Raw genomic sequence first — 19,720 nt, forward strand, 5'->3', positions numbered from 1 at the left:
GATTCCAAAAATAATAACTAAGAGTATCTGTGATCGGTTATTTTCCATTTCGATCCAATTCCTATGATCTTAAGACTTACCTAATCCAGTAGAGATTTACTAAGATCCAATTAATTCAATTAGATGCTTCCAGTGACTCATCTGCTCTACTGGCTCTTAAGTAGGTAATTACTAGTTAAGCTAACATTCCAAGGTTTAAGTTATGTAGATACGCCATTACCAGAGATTAAATTAATTTATGGGTAGAGATTCGCCATTCTAGAAGAAAACCCTGCCCTGAATCATCCCGATTAATTAACGTATTAAAAAATTACCGCGCGCGCAGTCACGATTATTTATTCGCGTACGTGTTAAAATTTATTACACGTGTAAAAAAATAACAAAACATTTTATAAATTGTATATACAGATGTCAATCACAATAAAAAAATTAACTGTGATCAACTCTGACTAACGTGGGACTAAATTGGTAATGCGTTCGACCGGCAATCCAAAAATGTGGGTTTTAGTCCCACGTTAGCCAGAGTTGATCACAGTTGATTTTTTCATCGCGATTGGCATCTGTATATACAATTTAGAAATTGTAATTTGGTACGTTCCACAAGGAAAAATTAAACATGTTTATTAAAAACATATTGATATATTAACATTAACAAAACAATTATTACGAAAAAAAAAATACGGAGTGGCGTGTTTCACGTAATATTGTTTAATCTCCTGGTACCCATCACTGCCCCGTAGTTACGAGTTGCGATATAGCCACAACGTTGTTGCTACGCGGCGCCAATGACCCGCTCACCTCTAGTAGATTGTGATAGGACTAGTTTACCAGGTTATCCACTCTATTAGTAGCTTATGTTAATATTAGTAGGTACATATAATAACGGTCAGCGTGGCACTTGTATTCAGTATTATGGGCCAGCAATAGATAGTAACAATGATAATTCTTTGCACACTTTGCACAGGTTGCACCTATAAAATATATATAAAAATAACTTTTTAGGTAAATGTGAGGTTATAAGACCTTTGGTTCTACTCATAAGTAAAAGTCGTATCGTATTAAAGAATCAAGTGCTCCTACCGTATTAAACTTCAGCAGAACTTAGATTAGTTATTTACTTTGGATGACTCGTGAGTCACTTCCAGCGCTTTTTTCTTGAAAAAGCATTTTGCAGGGTCATTACATAACTTAAATTGCTATCTTATAAGTTCGTTAACTAACGATATCGCTTTGCTATTAAAATGTAAAATAAAGTATCGCTAAAGTCCGTCGCCATGTCATGGAAGCCATTAAAACTATAATGACGAGGACGTGGGGTCCCAACTTTATTATAATGCGAGCCTGACACATTTGCTAAAACGATTAAAAACGGTAAATGCTATATTTATTGCATATGGAGCATGTAGATACAAGTTAGTTTTTTGGAGTAACAACCTTAAACGAGGCCAAAACATATAGCAAAATATATAACCACTTCTCACTAGTTTTAGAAAAAGACCGTTACCCTCTGTTGCCAAATCAGATAAATTGCCAAATTTGCATCGTATTTACATAATTTAAAAAAATATATCGATTGTAAACTGGATAAACATGACATACGCGACAAAATATGTAAATAATTTTGTTCTAATTACTACAAAATCTCTTGAGATTAATATAATCTTAGAATTATTTCTCAAGAGATTATTCAACTGAATATCGCTACTTTTCACAAAGTACCTACAACATTTTTAACGATTAAGACACTCATACCACTAAGATGCACTTTATGCTTATAATTATTTTGAAGTACACAAGTTTATGCAGTTATTATCCTTGTCTCATAAATGCTGGTTGTCCACAGCCGCCGGGCAGGCGCTCCCACTGGCTACCACTCGCAGCGCTCCTGTAGGGACCCGCCCGCCGCGCGCCCGCAGTCCAACTACTACGAGTACGAGAGCGGCGCGCCCAAGCGGCCCGGCAAGCTTTCCCATTACCACTGAACATCTGTGTAGCTTTTAGGTTAAAAGATACCACTTCGTCGGTCGGCGATAAGGCCCAAATATCCAATTACAAATCGACCAATTATTGACAATCGACAAAGTGGTACCAACACAGTTTAACTATAGGTACCTACCAGCGCCCATTCAAAACCATCCGGTAAGCTCTCGCATCACCACTGCACGTATTGTGCAGACAGACAAAAGGTACCACTTTGTCGGCTGTAAAGTTGTCATTGATAAAAAAGCGGGCTTCTATGAATCGGATTCCAAGAAAAGGGTGCCCCGAGTTAAGCTTGCAGAAACGCGGTCTCCACTCCATAGGTTAAGATAGCAACATTTGTATTGCTCTTGCAAATCGAGTGCAAATTTAGCGCCTGCCAAAGCCTCCTGCTACTGAAAAACCTTATTAAAAATGTGTCCTTATTGTCAACAAATAAGATGGTACCTTTTTACCCGAAAATATCAAGATGTACATGACTAAGTTAATTATTTGCTACTATTTGAACCCAATATGTTGAATTCAAACTTTGTTAATGTTGTATTTTTTACCATCACGTTTGTCTAGAGCCCAGGCAATCTATTTTGAGCCAAATCGTTATTCTGTTAGGTCTTATAAAATGTTACACATTTTGTTTTTCACATGTTGTAGTTTGCTTGAATAAAATATAGGTAAGATTCAAAGGCTCAAAGGCAATATAAAAAGATCCCTTAAAAGGGATATGTTAGTGTTGGTGTTATTATGAATCTGAAAGAAAAGTGTTCACATACGTACATAAAGACAAGTGTTAATTCCAAACAACGGGTAATTTTGGCTAGAAGCTATATACAAAAATGTACGATAAATGCGGTACCTTTGCTTGGAAACGACACATTTCATTAAAATGTAAATGTTATTAATAGATAAGTATTATTAATCAATAGATAATTAACGTATCTATGAGTAAAAACGCTTAGATAGCTACCACATTGTCAATACGAGTAGCTAAGGAATATTACAGGTAGTAGGTATTTACTTTAGTAATCTCGTTTCCATTCTACATTTTGCCCCTTTTCAGAATGGCCACCACAAATACCGACGGCAGATCTCCTTGAACGCTCACGATCGCTAGTTCTCGCGATTCTCACACGAGCTACAATTGTTTGGGTTTTCCTGCCCGTTGTCTATTATTAAAATGTTAATTGTCACCGCTTATTGATTCAGTGGTCTGCAAACCTGACTTTGAATAAGTATAGTCACATAATGATTATAAGGCGAGGTTGACCTGAGTGTTATCTCGTGACTACCTATTGTAATTAAATAGTCATCGTAATAATTATGTTTTTTATTCGATTGTTTCAAGGAAATATAGGTTTAAATAATAAGGACATGGAATTGTATAAACAGGAAAGGGCGAGCCTTATTGTCTTTTTAACTTAAAAAATATGATAGTGTACTTCATTTCCTGAAGTCGTCATATGACGATGCCGTTGTTGTTGCCGATCTTAATGTACCTTGCGGTAAACAACTTTTCCTAATCTTTTTCAACTCTGAGGTTCCTTTTAACAGAAAACCTTTTCTTGCAGAAGCCTTCGTTCGGTGAATGTGGTATGCGGAATGTATAGATACCACAGTGTTCGGTATGCAGAATGACATATTGAGCACCAACGGCTGGCAAAAAAGTAATGACGTGTAATGATCTTCATAAATTAAATCTGTTAAATATTTATGCGTGGAATCCAATAACATTATTTTAAAATTATTGAATTCCATGCATTCAGTAATTTCAAAGATATTTATTATAGGATATTTTTTTTTTATAAAAACAACGCGTACTTATCTACTAAACTGACTAGGCATTAAAAATAATTATATATCTTTTTTAAAATGTAGAGTAACGCAGTGGCTTACGTGAGCGAACAACTCGCGATGCGACGTGGCGCGTCGCAGCGCGGCGGCCCTACGGCATTCGGAGATCGCCCACGTAGGACACTTCCATAGGTATCAAAGGATTGAATTTACCCGCGCCGCGCCGCGCCGCTTCGCGTTCGCGAGTTATTCGCTCACGTAAGCAGACACCTAAGGCGGTTATCACAGTAAAACTATTCTCGGTAACCGTTTTACTACTTAAGCAGTTGGAATTTTTAGGTTTTTAGCCAATTTCAATTGAGACTTTAAAACAAAATGTTGTACCTATAGTTGTCGTTCACGTTAATTAAAAAATAATAACCACGTCGAACGAAACGACCTCATAAAATTCGTTACATAAAAGTAATTTAGCATTATCTCCTTATGACCGCAATAACGACATCGCGTGAGCGCTTCCGGTTACCCGTAGCGGACGTTGTGTCACGCCACTGTGATCTTTCATATTTTATTATTCTGAAAACGATCTGTTCTGCTATGTCCCCATGTAGAGACGTGCTCGAATTGAGCATTAGTCCGTGGCGATGGCACTGTTGATATACATCCTCATTGTTATGGCTGGTTTTAGTTTTCACTCAGCGTGGCCCTGCCGTTGTTCCTGCGAAGCTACCACTATAGAAGCTGTGTGCGCCTTTAACTAAGTACTGACCGCATCTGCGTACGACCCACCACAGGACTGATCGTCAGGAGAATACTAAAACCAGCCATATACCTACTTATCGAGCTTGGGGCCAATTCGACTCGAGAATCAGAATGACAGCTGCGACGGGCCTACCATGTGTCTACTTTTCTTATCAATGGACACTAAAGTGGACACCTGGTACGCTACGAGTTTATTTTGATGAGTCAAATAGCCCCTCTTGTCTCTACGTGGGGACGTAGCACTTATTGCAATATAGTGACAGTGATTTTATACCTACGTATAGATAATTTACTTAGCATAAGTAACGTTAAAAGGATTGTGTAATTCCATTGCTAACATTCCTAATTAAATTGAAATGTCGGGTATTGGTATTTTTATATCAGTGAGTAAAATTAAATTAAATTAAATTTTGAAATGGTTCATATTCACATTCACATATTTTATATATGTTGTGCAAAACACATCAATGTTTCGCTTAATTACTTAATTACTCGCTGGTTAGAAATTCGTATGTGTCACCTACCTTAGTATACATAGGTAAGTTGTTTATGAAGAAGCTTTAAATTCACGATTAGTCTCCAAACAAAAGTTTGGAAACGCAATCTGAAACTAAATAGATACATAGAATTTGTATGACTGAATAATTTATTTATTTAACTCATATTTTCCATTGATGTATTAAAATCACGGTGCGATCGCTTGCACAGTAAGCTGCAAAAATACGTGACCCCCTGCAAACAAATCTCTATGCAGGGGTCACTTATCTCTGCAGCTTACTGTACTTATATTCATCGAGTCGACTTGCGTCTAATGACGCTCTTATGTTTAGTACATTGGCCTGATTTCAGCGTCACAGTTTCCCTGTTTTTGTGATATCTTATATGTAGTTCTAGTTATAATAATTTACTTAGACTTAATTAGTTCAGAGAAAGCTAGACAATTACATATTCCTAGTGTTGTATATAATTATGGATTTTTACTGAGATTAAATTGTATATTTTAAAGATTGGATTATAATCAATTCAAAAACGTGACTTTGTAATCGTGTAAGAAATATATTTGGTATGAATGAGAACAAACTATAGAGATTAGTGTTATTGCAAATGTGTTTGCATCGAAGTGCCCATAATTTTGTACATAACGTAAAACATGTTCTTTGCGTGTTTACGATACGCGATATCAATTATCATTGTAAATATTTAGGTATATTGATATGTAGACATTTTTTAAATTGTTAAATTGGCCATCTTGTACCTTAAATAAAACAAGTACTATCGTCATTATATTTTATTTTAAATTTCCACTGACCACACCTAATGCACCAAAAATTAGCCGTATTAAAAAAAACAGAGAAAGGTAAAACAAAGTAATTGTAGGTGATGCAACATTATGTTATTTATATAATCAATGGTTTACTACCAAATCCAAATTAAGGGTTCATCTTAATAAAGTATTAGGAGAATTTTCGGAGAGTCGGACAACAGCTTTGCAAGTGAGTAATGTGACCTAATGTCTAATGTACAATACTTCGTTTATTTCAATAAGGATAACGATAACGCGTTATTAATAGGCGTTGCGTTAAAAGGGTTAAAACAAAGGCATCAAAAGCTTTTTAGGAATGTAGGTAATAATAAATGTATTGAGGGATTATACTAAATACCAATACCAACAACAAATAAATATATACATAAAAATAAATTAAATATACATAAAGGTATACATACATATACAGGGTGACGGCGTAATCGTTAAGTGTTGTATGTGTATATATATAAGTGATGTCCAATAAAATGTCTGACATCGAAAGCATGTTATCCAATGAGTAAAATTACACCAATAACTTTTTTAAATAAAACTTTAAGTATCCAAAATATTAAGTTTGAACGGCTGCATACATTTAGTACGACGACGTTCGATAAGTGGTTTAATTGTCTTCAGTAGGAGATAGAAATATGATTATTTAATAACCTAATAACGTATTTTTTTAAATAATAATAATAAAACATTGACCGAGCGTCAGCGAAGGACTCTGGATTCAGCTTGGGCAATACTTGACAATTACCTGTATACGTTAAAGTCAGCGTAAGGTAATGTGATTGAGGATTATATACAGTACTAAATATTCAATTCATTCACTAGTCCTCAAGGAAAACGTTGAGTTAAAATTCATAAGTAAATAGAATTAGTAAATTATTTATCAAGAAATTATAAAAAACATGGACCAAAGTCATGATATGCGCTGAGACGGCAAACAGGTGCTTATAAAACAAACTTGTCTACGGAGTGCGTCATAGACGCGTCACATCGAATTTACGACTAAAATTTTGATACATTGTTTTAAAATCTATGTAAAGCCGTCGATTTAATATCAAAAGAGAACTTAGCTTCGTTTTTGAGCGCATTGTAAATATACGAATCCGAAGAAATTCGGAACGTATTGTATAGATAATTGAATTTCTTTAGGGGCTGAATGAAGTCTCCTCGAATCAAGTTATAGTCTAATAGTAGACTGTTAGCGGGACTGGAAGAGGGAAGAATAGCTTTGTGATTCTAGCGAAATAACGGTACTTACTTTTTCTAACAAATTCCATTTCGGGAGAAAATGTTTTTCACACAGTAAATCTTAACAAATCACTTTGATTTTGATGTAGGTTTATAGTTTGCGCTTTTTTAAGAAAAATAATTTGTATTGAATATTTTGAAAAAAATAATAACCTATAAACCTAGTTTTTCATTGTGGCAATAATATGCAAAAAAAATCATGGAGAATAGAAAATATTTAGTAGTGGGAAAACGTTTTCTCTTTTTCAATGGACGATCACGTACTAGGTATACTTGCTTCCCTCTTAACCAAGGGATGAAATGGTGCCTTTCACCCGAGTTAAGAATTTTCACTTTTCATATCGAATACGAGGAAAGTCAAATACATGTGTACCCATTAGAAAAAAATCATGACTAAGTATAAACTTAAATAATAGTATTTCTTGAGGGTACTTTCAATTAACAATTTAGGTAAAAGTATCGTTTTGTGTCGACGTCTAGTCAAAGGTCGTACTTTGTCGCTTACCTACCATAAGGATGAGATTTGCTTGTATCTTTATACGAATAACTTGTCAAAGCTTCCATATGGCAATTTAAGCGACAAAGTAGGACGTTTTGCTTGGAAACGACACATTTATGGAATGAGGAGTTAAATATCAGAATGGAAATAGTCCAACAAATCCATTTAAAACCAAATAGGAAAAACGTACTTAAATAGTATCTAAGCTCTAAAGCAGAAACGTATCACTTTCGGCACACTTCATAGAACAACAATCGCCCACTTTCAGAGCATAAGAAAAAAAAAAAATTAAGTACCTATAAGGAATTTAAGTTATTTGATTCAGATCAAGATTATACGTTAGATAATAAGTTGGTTGATTTATCTCAAGTTGTCTAAATGCCTACTCTAGTCAAATAGCATATGTAGCATATGTTTAATATAGAAAATTAAGGTAGCGGCAATATCTTTAAATAAAGAATTAGTAAAGTAAACTTTACATCCTTCTTCTTCCTCGCGTTGTCCCGGCATTTTGCCATGGCTCATGGGAACCTGGGGTCCGCTTGACAACTAATCCCAAAATTTGGCGTAGGCACTAGTTTTTACGAAAACGACTGCCATCTGACCTTCCAACCCAGAGGGTAAACTAGGCCTTGTTGGGATTAGTCCGGTTTCCTCACGATGTTTTCCTTCACCGAAAAGCGACTGGTAAATATCAAATGATATTTCGTACATAAGTTCCGAAAGACTCATTGGTACGAGCCGGGGTTTGAACCCGCGACCTCCGGATTAGTCCGGATTGCAAGTCGCACGCTCTTACCGCTAGGCCACCAGCGTTTAACCTTTACATCCATGGATATAAAATCCATGGGAAATAATAAAAGAATGTTTCGTTTAGGTGCGATATTAAATATCCTCGCTACCTACATCTAGGTAGGTAAATATAGTTTTAATTTATAAGTACTACTAGGTACTACCTAGTACCTAAGATTTTGATTTATTATAGTAATCAAAATGCCGAAATATACAAAGATTTGACGTTTTTTACCATTTATCATGTAGCCCCCATCACATATCGGAGTCACCTCCGTTAGGTACCTAATGAGGTAGGTCCGTTATGAGGAATTTAAAAAAATGACAGCGATTTGAGATATTTTAGTTCCCCTAGAGGGACCAATTATAAGAAACTTTAACGGTTGTCTGATACGATATCGTCTATAATGTGACGTATCCGTACTTTTATTGTGTATCCATCGGCTTCTGGACTACTTAAGTACTTGCTTGAAATAAGATTGCTGAACCCAGATAGCGGATCGAATATTATGAGGCTGAGTGTTGAAATTGCTACCTACGAGGATCGTGATGTGAAGCGACTAATTTGGTGCCTTGTGCCGTTTATCTTGACAATGCTAAGCCGAGCATCGTAAGGGCAAGGCCGGCGCTCGCGTGCCTGCCTCAGTTATCGCAAATTGTTTTAGTAGCCCCTACCTGCCCTTTGTCGCGACCTTGTTAACTCTGGATTGTGGCCTTCAGGCCATCCACGTGAAAATTGTACTCTATACGTCCCTACACAGGTATAATTTGTCTACCCTAAATAGATTTCTATTCTAAGTATAATTTGGAACATCGCTGCTCAGGCATAACATATAAATATTAAAGTTACCTACTTAATTCTTTTCATAAATGGAAAAATACCCGAGGTCATGTGATCATGAATTCAGCGAACGACTTTCGAGGAAAAGTCACCAACAATAATAACATTTTTTGGGTTCCGTACCTCAAAAGGAAAAACAGACGGAACAAAACCCTTATATCACTTACAGATACGGCCGTTTGTGCCGCAAAAAACGTATAATTATTTCAACACTCTCTAGGTAAATCAAAATTTATAAGGTACTTCCATAGATATTTGGCAAGCAATATCTTACAATAAAAGTACAGGGAAAAATCTAAAACTGTAAATTTGTAAAAAAGAATAATAAAATTAAAAAGTTAAATTTGTACGGAACCCACGGTGGGCGAGTCCGACTCGCAATTATCCGTTTTTTATATAATCGTCTCTCTGAAGTTTAGTAACTTTCGTCGTGAACTCAAATAAAATAATTTCTTACCGTTTGTGCCTACAATTACTTGATTTATGTTAAGGTTTATTTATACTTCTACCTTTTCATTGGGCTAACTGTATAATATATCATTTTAATAAAATTTATCAACTTTATCATAGGTATTTATTCTAATGTAGGTATCCCATGTACCTACACAGAGGGTGTACCTACTCGTATATGATACCGACTACGCCCTTAAACTTTTTAATTGTTACATTCTGTATTAATTATATTTGTACAGAATAGCTTCGATGTCTATGTTTGGAGCACCTAAAGTCAGTAATTAAGTAATGTTGTATTCTTAATCATCAATATCACCATCACCATCACATTTCACGCTCACGAATATTAAATTTCAACGGTCTTTAGATAGACTTAAATCCTCTTAATATTTGAAACACACAAGTTAATAAAATTGTGTAAATCCAGTATATGCGCGATATCCGCCAAGGATAGATTGTCAAGTAGTCGGAGTTGTTTGCCTCCGTTCCATTCGACACTGACTATAAATTAAACCTCCACAATTTCGAGAAATAAATGTATAAGTCACTTAGCAAAAAACCCATGACGTCAATAACAATGCGTTTATTGCTGACAACCGCACACTCGCACAGCGAGATAGCGGAGATTAACATTAAGCTAAAACCTCGAACTCCTTATGATGTAGGCGGCAAAGCGAGAACATTATGTAGACGTAAGACGTTATTGCACTGGAGCCTGATTCGGATTAAACACTTTTCATCCAAGGTCGTATCAAAACCAATACAAATTGTTAGATTAGAATCGACCCCCGGCTCGCGTCACAAGTTTGACAAGTTTGTAAAATTATAATGAATTTAAAAGTTGCCATCGTAAATTATTTCATTACATTTTCGCAACGTATTAACTTTTGGCTTGCGGCGAGCGGTTGCTTAATTTGCGAAAAAAACGCGTTAGGAGCATTCCATAAAATGGTCTACCGTTGTCCTATACAAACGCGAATTTTCAACAAGAGTACAAGAGTTTCTTTTTCTGCGACTAATGGTCAAGAATATGCACAGAAAAATACTCAACTACTTTAAACGAAATAAAATGCGTCCGTACGGGACAGTCCGTGGAATGCTCCTTTACTGGTTTACACGACAGGTTCAGAATCTATCTGCTTACAAGGGTAGGGTAACCTACGTTGGCCATATTTAAGCTTAGTGCGCAACGATGAGCTGGTTGATAGACTTAGCACAGCCGTACATTAGCCTTAATACTAGCTTACTTGAACTAGCGGTGTCATAATTACTCAATATTCATGTACGACTAGTACAAGGTACATTGATTTCATACACGATACTTCAACTAAAACTAAAACTCCTGCAATCATATTCGACCTCATTACATACAATGCACGCAAATAGTGCCGTGATTTACAAAATATCTAGATAAATATGTAAGCAATCATCTTATGAACAATTTCCAGTCAGCGATTTGGCAGCATGACGAGCAACACAGTTGCACAGGTACACGATTTAGAATCTCTCTCTCGTATGTTCGCACCGCACTTGATTGGATTGTGGAATGGACCGAGTATTGCAATGGTTTCAGGTGTCAGGACAGGTGAATTAGAGATAAACCGCACAGGTTAGTAGCCTTGCTGGGTGTGTTTACGCAGGAACCAGGCCATAATGATAAATGACGCCGATTGAAACTTAAATAATTTACAGAAAAATGAAAATTTTCGTCAGTTATCCCGATACAGTTTTTTCTTTCCGTTTAGCGTTTGTTGACGTAGGATTGTTTTAGCTAGACTCCCAGGAGCCCAGTTGCTTTAAGGAGTCTAGTTCGTTTTTTTTTGTGCATTAGAAAGAAAGTCTTGATGTAGCGTTTTATTAAAAATCACTTTTGAAAAATAAGGTGCAGCAAATATGTTATTGTAAATCATATGTGATTATTCACATACTTTTGTTTCCATAAGTAAAAAAAAACTTATTTTTAAAAAGCGATTATCAAATAAGACAGAGATTGTTAACCTTTTCTCTAATGCTAAAAGAAAAGAATTATTGTGTGGTTTGGCCTTATGAACATTTTTCTTCATGTCCTCTTACTATTTTATGGTAATAGGGATGCTTCATGAATACCTTTAAAAATTGACTTTATATTTAGACCGAAATAATTAGCACGGTAGTGCCACATAATTAAGTAACTACAAAAAATCATTGATTAAATAATAATTACGCGAAATAAAACGACAAATTTTTATTGCGCACTAAAAGAAAACAACACATAGTATATAAGTAGGTACACTAGAGGCAAAACTAGTGGTTGATCCACCAAAAGAGCCAATCAAGGCAAAAGTCTAACTTATTGAGTTATTCATGAAAAGAAACCGGCCTAGTGCGTATGGATCCACTTATAATGGATGGTTCTAAACCACAAGCCACAAACAAAAAACGTACAAGCATAGGTAACGGTTCTGCTGATAATGTTCGAAATAAGTTTCGTTGGTGGATGTTAAGTCTTATTTTCTTGATTTCTTATATGTTTTTTTGACTTCAGATGGTATCAGACTAATATTTCTAAAACTATTGGAATACCTACTTTTTTAGAAACCTTGTTATGTTTTGAAAGACCTAGATAATGATAGGTACCTATTTGATATTTGCCGCTTTTTTATACATTTAGTATTTTATATAAGTATATATGAAGTGCCTCCCAAATAATATTTATTTTACTAATATAACTAAGTACAATCGATAAGTAGCGGGATAGCGCCACATGAAATACTAACGCCTCCAGTCGAAGAATTATCATACTTACGTGTATAATAAGTATTATGTACTTATACCTAAGTAAAATGGCTGTGACATACAGGTGGAGATAAGGTTACGTTTTTGTAATTTAGCCGACGGACCCCTAAAAAAAGAAGAAGCATATAATAAGCTGGACTAACAAATGACGTTAATATGTGTAGTATAGTTAATATGTTGCCGTCATACAGTTCTTACTAGTACGGAGGAATCATTTCCTACTCTTACGAATAATATGCTGTAAAGTTAAAATTGTTTTAAAAGGAAATAAATAAATTGAAATATATGTGCATAGTTTTTGCAATAATAATGCTTAGGCAATCAAAAACTGGTCTGTCTGTCTGGTCTGGTGTGGTATGGCGAATAGAATAAATGACCGAAGCGATAGCGAAGGTCGCCGTTTTAACGTGGGCATTTTGCTTTCGTATGTCCGGATGTTCCCCTATACAGGTCGTGATTATAAACGATATACATCAATAATATTCGCTTCAATTGTTGTTTACTCTGAGAGTACGTATGGTATGGTACGTACGTGAAAGTTTGTGACCAGATTCTATGATTAAATATATTTTTTTCAATCAAATCTTTGGAAAATTTTCATAATGCGGAAATTGGCATAAAGTATTTAAGCGCAGATAGAGTCTGGTACTCATGCGGCGATATCACCACACCATCACATGAGATGATGATGAGCTCACTGGATCAGTAATACCTACCTTACCTTAACTTTGCTTTAGATCATTTAGCACCTTATATTGTTAGCTATTGCTTTTAGGCACATGACGTAATCTTCTTTTCCTAATTACAGTTAAACTCTGTTTTTAACGATAACATTGGTATTCCATAACACACATAACGCTGAACCTAGTTATGGTTCGTGTCATACATAACTGTCATAAGCCACAGTCAGCGATCTTAATAGAACATACAAGGGCGTTTCTATTAAGCCAATTCAGCAGTACTTCAAATTTAGGACATCTGAGACGTGCCGATACCGGAATTTACAATAATAAGGAAATTAAGTACGCAATCAATCAAGTGAAAAATACTATATAACAACTGAATTTGAAATACAAATTTGAAAAAACCTGTTTAATTCTGTTTAATATTTAGCCTATTAATAAGATATTACCTGTCAGCTACCAATGGAGATTATATTCAGCTGACAGATACCTAACTTTTATAAATTATTAAGTATGTATTTTTATTCGAAATTAATCCTAAAAAAACTTGTAACATTATTACTAGTGGTTCTGTGATCTGTAGACTTCGCGTTAAGCTTAGAAAATGTAAAAGTAAAAAATACACTTGGTTGAGTCGTTATTATACTGAACTCACAATGGTTTTAAGCACCATATATCAGGTATTTGTGTGGAACTAGGATTAATCGTTGGCCAATGACTTACGAAGTCTTCTTTGATACAAATATTGATTTAAGACTGCTAAGTGACGAAGGCAAAAGTGACGAAGATTAGCACTGGCAACGGCAGCCATTTCTTGGGCGTCTGTCAGGTTGTCTAGTGGGTCCAAACCAAACGCGAGAGCTTGCCCAATGCCCAATTGCCCACCTCAACTCGCTGACGACCGCGGTGGCGCGCCTCAGGCCGCGGCCGTCAGTCACGCCAGTGTTGCATCGCCACGCGTTCGCCGACAACGTACACGCACAAACGCTAACACCTGCGCTTGGGCATTGCGCGCTGCACAATCAAACACTAAAACAATATAAAAAAAACAACTAAGGTTGGCACGCGAGCCTGCAGTGCGGTTTGGTTCAAACGTCATTTGGCATATACAGAGTGCGACCGAGTGATCACCTAAGTGGCAAGAGGCTGTGTTGCAGTTTGCACGAGCGAAAGCGGTCAAGCGGGCCGTGTTAACTCTGGCTTCGGAATTTGGCTGTGTAGGTGTTTTCCTTGCGGTGTGTCGCAATGGAAATAAGTGTTAAAATGTCGAAATCTGGTTTATGAGGAGCTTGGTGAACGTGCATATACGGCGGTTAAAAAACGGGCACAAGTGCTTATGTAAGCCTGATTCCGCGCATTAGACAAGTAAGTAATTTTTGTTTGGTGATGGGTGGTGCAGAGCAAAAACGTCCACTTAGTCGGTCGACAATAAATTCCTTATAAAATATTTATCCAAATAGCACCTTATTCACAATTAAGAAAGTGACAATTTTTCTCTGCATCATCATAATTTAATTAAGTTAACATTACGATCTAAGCTAATCGTCTGTGCTACCGGCGTAACGACGGGACGTAGTAAGAAGGGGCAGTATGGAAAAATGATCAATCAGGGCAGGTACCTTACTACCACCGCTACACATCCGGTTTATGTGGTGCCGTTTGCCATATTAGGCACATAAAATATTTCAATACAAAGAATTTTAGCATCTATTATATATATGTTATTTCATTTCAACTGCACATACTCCTTAAAAAATCCTTTCCCTTCATATAAAAATGTCCTCACAAAGTCCTCCGCTTTCACAGTTCTTGAGGTACATACATATTACCATCATTAATTAAAACCTAAATGAGAAATCTGAAGCTTAATTTAAAACCATTAAGTTTGTTATTTTTCTTTTGACATACATAATACCTATCCTAGGTAGGTAGATATAAAAGAAAAGTGCTGTCTTTTCTTCAATCTTCTGGGAAACTTCTGGCTACACGCCAACTGTCACGATGTCTTGTTTGTGTTTACAAATATTAGTCGTGACGTAGACAAACCTTGCCGAAGAGACACATGCCGTATTACCTACTTCCAGGCCATCTTCAAAGAGGTTGTAAAACGCCTCTCTCTTCTGAGTACCGGCTGGTTCTTACGCCGATCGTTAAACTTCACAATTTTACGAGGGTGATTTACCATCCGGCTTCCACTGGCCTTTATTTGAAATTGAAGGCCGGTAAATATTTATTGAGCCCCAGTACCTATTTAAAAAGTCTCACAATTCGAATAACTACGAAATGTAACCGTAAATTTGATTGCTATTACTTTTGCTGACAGCCTTCGTAAAACAAGCAGTATTTTTTTCCACCCTGATTCTATTTAAACTAAATATGGAAATGGGGTGAATATCCTGGTTTAGGTATAAAGTTTACAGAACATGTTAGCGCTGCAAGAGCAATTAACCTTTAAATTAAATTTAAAGCGAAACGCGGCAACCTTTGCGGGTAACTTTATAAAGACAAACGTGGAGTCTAGGCATTGTACGGATAATCTAAATAATTTTCCCGCAAGAGAGCGCTGTAAGTTTCAAAGGAAAATACAAAGCGTACCTACCGCATAATAGGGCTTGTACAAGCCCGCTCTGTCCACAAACATCAAACACGACGTTATTTTAACACGTTCCATGTTCCCGCTTGTGTACCTATCGAATAGTAAAGTAAGTAGGTATGTACGTATGTACATTTCCAAGTATTTATGAAAAACATTTCGCTTTTGATTTTTCCAAGAAAATTTAAAAGTTGGCAAGAAATATATCTTGAACATTGATGGATAAAGTTTTTATTTCATTTAAACACTTATCTTTTGTAGCGTAGAAAATAAATTATCTGACTGGTTTGCTGAATACGTAAAAAATAGAACGCGAACTGCTTTAATTGTTGGTACATAATAGTACATAAACACATCAATCTATAATCATTAAACAATTTAAATCCCAAGAAAGTTCTGTATTCGGTTGAGGCTATTTTTTATTTTGAAAACTGAACACCAAAGGTAATTTTACTAATTTTATTTATCAGGTAAAACGTAACTTCCACAAATAAAACGTTTTAACGCTTAAACTCATAATGACATTTGCCACCTTCGTACGTCATCAGAGAAAGCTGGTTGATTGTGCAGAATTATTTTTATGGCTTTTCTTAAAAAACCTACATCTATTTTTGTGCAGGTGGTTATGCCGATGGTTATAAATATGAGGTACCGCCGATTTTTGAATTTCGAGCGCTCGATATTGTTACTCGAAAATCTGTGGTATTGTCCACACTATTCTATTAGTGCAATTGAAATGTAATGGAGATGGAGACATAAATAGATAAAAAACAAAAGGGGTACTGAAATTCATAAATACAAGTGAGACGCTGGCCTGATTAGCTAAAAGATTCGTTTACCCTTATAAACCGATCTAACGAACTGTAAAGACACATCCATCCAAAAATCCTAATAGGTTACCTAGGTAACACTGGATTTTACTATAAAGGCCCTAGCTTAGGTAAGGTGTATACCTATACCTAAATTGTTAAAATATGTTAGCCAGATGCGTAGGTAGGTACGTGACTTATGTGAGTATTGGCTATATGCGCGACTGTGGTCGAGGTAATGGTTATATTCCGCAGTAGGCAGTTAATTGATTAATTTGACATTTAAAATGGGTCCAATGGCAAAATTTTGCCGATAGTAGAATTTTTTCCGCTGCGTGCGTTATTCCCGCAACATCACAAACTTTGCATATTCATAGCAAAGACGTAAAATAAACTTATCCAAATCAGCCGAAATTAATAATTTATACTTAACTTATATTCCAAGCTATTCACTATATACGGCCATATTGCAAAGTTTCAACTCCCTTTCAAACCTACCATTTATGAATCATTTAACATGCAGACCAAGTACAATACTCGTACCTAGATGCCTTGCTAGATTGCTGTTGAATGCAACACGGTAATTGCAGGAGCACTAAAGGCCAAACATAATAACGTGACGTCTAAGGAAGCAAGCGAGGATAACCCTTAAGGTTAGCCGATCTTAGAAGCTTGAGGTTACACAGGGTTAAATAAACCTCTGACGCCTTCTAGAATATATAGTTGTGAATCGAATGATGGTTTACATTTTACATATCAGTCGTCCTTCACTGGATCTTGACCCTCTGTAAGCTTAACATTACCTTTTGTTTAGGAAGCCATTAATATTATTGAAAAACAAAAGAAAAACATACTACCTATTCATTTTTACATCACCTCAAGACGACAGGTTCATGGTTTTTGTAAAAGGATAATATAACGATAAAACGGATATTGTCCCCTAAATTTAGGTAATATGTTTTACGTAATGTTTTCTGTTGTTTGGACTGAGTGGCTTTTTAATTTGAGTTGCATCCACCAATTATTTAAATCTAAACGGGTAGTGTTTAATGTTCAAAACCTCCGATGCTATTTTTCTAATCAGCGCGTGGTGACCTGAATATTTACATTTTCGGCTCTTAAACACAACATTGACAACTCTACTGTTTGTAGATTGGGTTACAACTACAATTTATTATTTATTTACCTACTCTGTTGTTTAAACTTTACACAATTTTTTAGGTACCTATAGATATGTACGTAAGTCGTTCTATTTTGCATATTTATTTACCAAACTTTGTTTTAACATAAGGATTTTTCAATAATTGTAAATGCTTTTATTTCTTATAATGATACGTATACCTACTACGTTAACGTTGATAAATAGCAACATACCTAATTAATTAATAACATTACCATTATTCATTTATACCAACTTTTTTAAATAGCCATTGCTATCGATTGCTGCCGATCGATTTGACAATAACGGAACATCTGATCAAATTTAAAAGCCCGCTTAATACCATAAAATCCATAGCCTAGCGATTTTTAATTTAGTTACATATATATTTTACTACATATTTGATTTACCATGACTTATGTATATCATTAAACAACCATAGAAATGAATTACCTAGTTCATTGACGCGCTTGATCTTTATTAACAATTCAAAAGATTTCATTTTGTTTTGTAACAAGACGTATAGCCGAGTTGACCTCTTGTTAAATTATTCAATACACCTTCACTGTTGATGACAAGGATTTTTAGTGATGACAAACATTCTAAGAAAAATATCGTATAAACGTAAATCAAATATACAGAATCGAGGTCGTCCATAGGAATACGTATAACGTTGATTTTAGGTATGATACCTATTCTAAAAGTCGGTAGGTACATATATAGATACATATTGCCTACATACGTCTGTATTTCTTAATTTTACCGTTTACGACATTGACTTACTATGTATAAGGTACATTGGGGTAACTTTGTAAACGGGGTAATTTTCTAAATCACTACCTACCTTAATATCTCCTAAACCAGAAGCAGTTCATACTTGATCTTGCTTACGGTTGCTATAGCCATAGACAAATAAGTAAGCATTTAGTGCCCACTCCATACATCAGTTTTCTTACCAAAACGCTTATTATTTTCGTAGTCGACATCTAGTGTCAACTAGCGGATTTATCAGTACCGCTACTTGACACTAGATGTCACGAGTTTCGCGACTGATGGAATAAGTATATTACTCAACAATTTACAACTAATATTACAAGCAGAAAAAGTTGAAAATTTATAATTTTCGCTGAAAATGATTGAGCATTAGACTTTTCGTTCGCGGTGATATCTATTGTCAACTAGCAGTACTTGACGCTGAAATACGCTACTTGACGCTAGATGTTGGCTACGAATATAATAAGCGTTTTGGTAAGAAAATTACTCCGTTTTCGAAGTTACCCCAATATCCCTTAAATTATAAATACATGTTACATTTTATTAGGTCTTGGCTCTGTACATAGGATCTATTATTAACATTTTCCCTTGATAAAATACAATACCCTAATGAAATATTATAGCTTTGAAATGTGATACTGTGGGACGCCAAAACTTCCAGATTTACCCCTTCCTGAAGTACAGTCACATACAAACGTATCCAACAGTATATGAATATATTTAATGATTTAATTATTTTTAGTATTAGGTTAGGGCTTTCACACTATTATTATAGAAACATAACATACGCTGGTTAGTGAGAAAATTGTTGGTAGGAAAATGAGGAACTGACATGACAATGCACGACGTGGCAAAAGTGTGGACTTAAATATCTGTATCATTTGACACAAATATCAACTCTCGCATGTGCCTAGCCGATGCTGCCCTACGTAATATATAAAAATCCTAAAAGCCGAGTTTTTTTGTGCAACATGTGAAAATAGATTATTTATACTAAAAATAACTAAAAATGTTTTTTTACTATTACTGTATTCGAATTGCTTATGTTTGTAAAGAATTATATTGTTTTCTTGTCAATGTCAAATGTCAACTACTGAGACTGTGTCATGTTCCTACTTCAACAGGCCACAGACAGAATCTCATTACTTGCTACAAAAGATAGTCATTTCCGTTTATGTTCGCATGTTTCATTATTTATTGCAAATACATTACTGTTTTTATTTACCTATCAATATCGTAGCAGTTAAATCAT

The 19,720-nt window shown here is 35.4% G+C and overlaps 2 protein-coding genes across 5 annotated transcripts in view; both read left to right on the forward strand.

Annotated features, from left to right (window-relative positions):
* The window catches only part of LOC133520926 (partitioning defective 3 homolog B), a 68,543-nt gene extending 62,735 nt beyond the window's left edge, over positions 1-5,808 (forward strand). Inside the window, exon 19 of the mRNA XM_061855626.1 lies at positions 1,844-5,808. Within this exon, the coding sequence (XP_061711610.1) occupies positions 1,844-1,982 (139 nt within the window). The 3' untranslated portion in view covers positions 1,983-5,808. The remainder of the gene's footprint in view (positions 1-1,843) is intronic.
* An 8,255-nt stretch (positions 5,809-14,063) lies between these two features.
* The window catches only part of LOC133520927 (diacylglycerol lipase-beta), a 100,584-nt gene continuing 94,927 nt past the window's right edge, over positions 14,064-19,720 (forward strand). For 2 of the 4 annotated variants that reach the window (XM_061855627.1, XM_061855629.1), the window contains exon 1: positions 14,064-14,498. The gene's annotated coding sequence lies outside the window, so the exon portion shown is untranslated. The remainder of the gene's footprint in view (positions 14,499-19,720) is intronic. The other 2 variants (XM_061855630.1, XM_061855631.1) reach the window with 1 other exon arrangement.

The sequence above is a fragment of the Cydia pomonella genome, chromosome 9 (genome assembly GCF_033807575.1).
Source record: "Cydia pomonella isolate Wapato2018A chromosome 9, ilCydPomo1, whole genome shotgun sequence".
Taxonomy (NCBI): domain Eukaryota; kingdom Metazoa; phylum Arthropoda; class Insecta; order Lepidoptera; family Tortricidae; genus Cydia; species Cydia pomonella.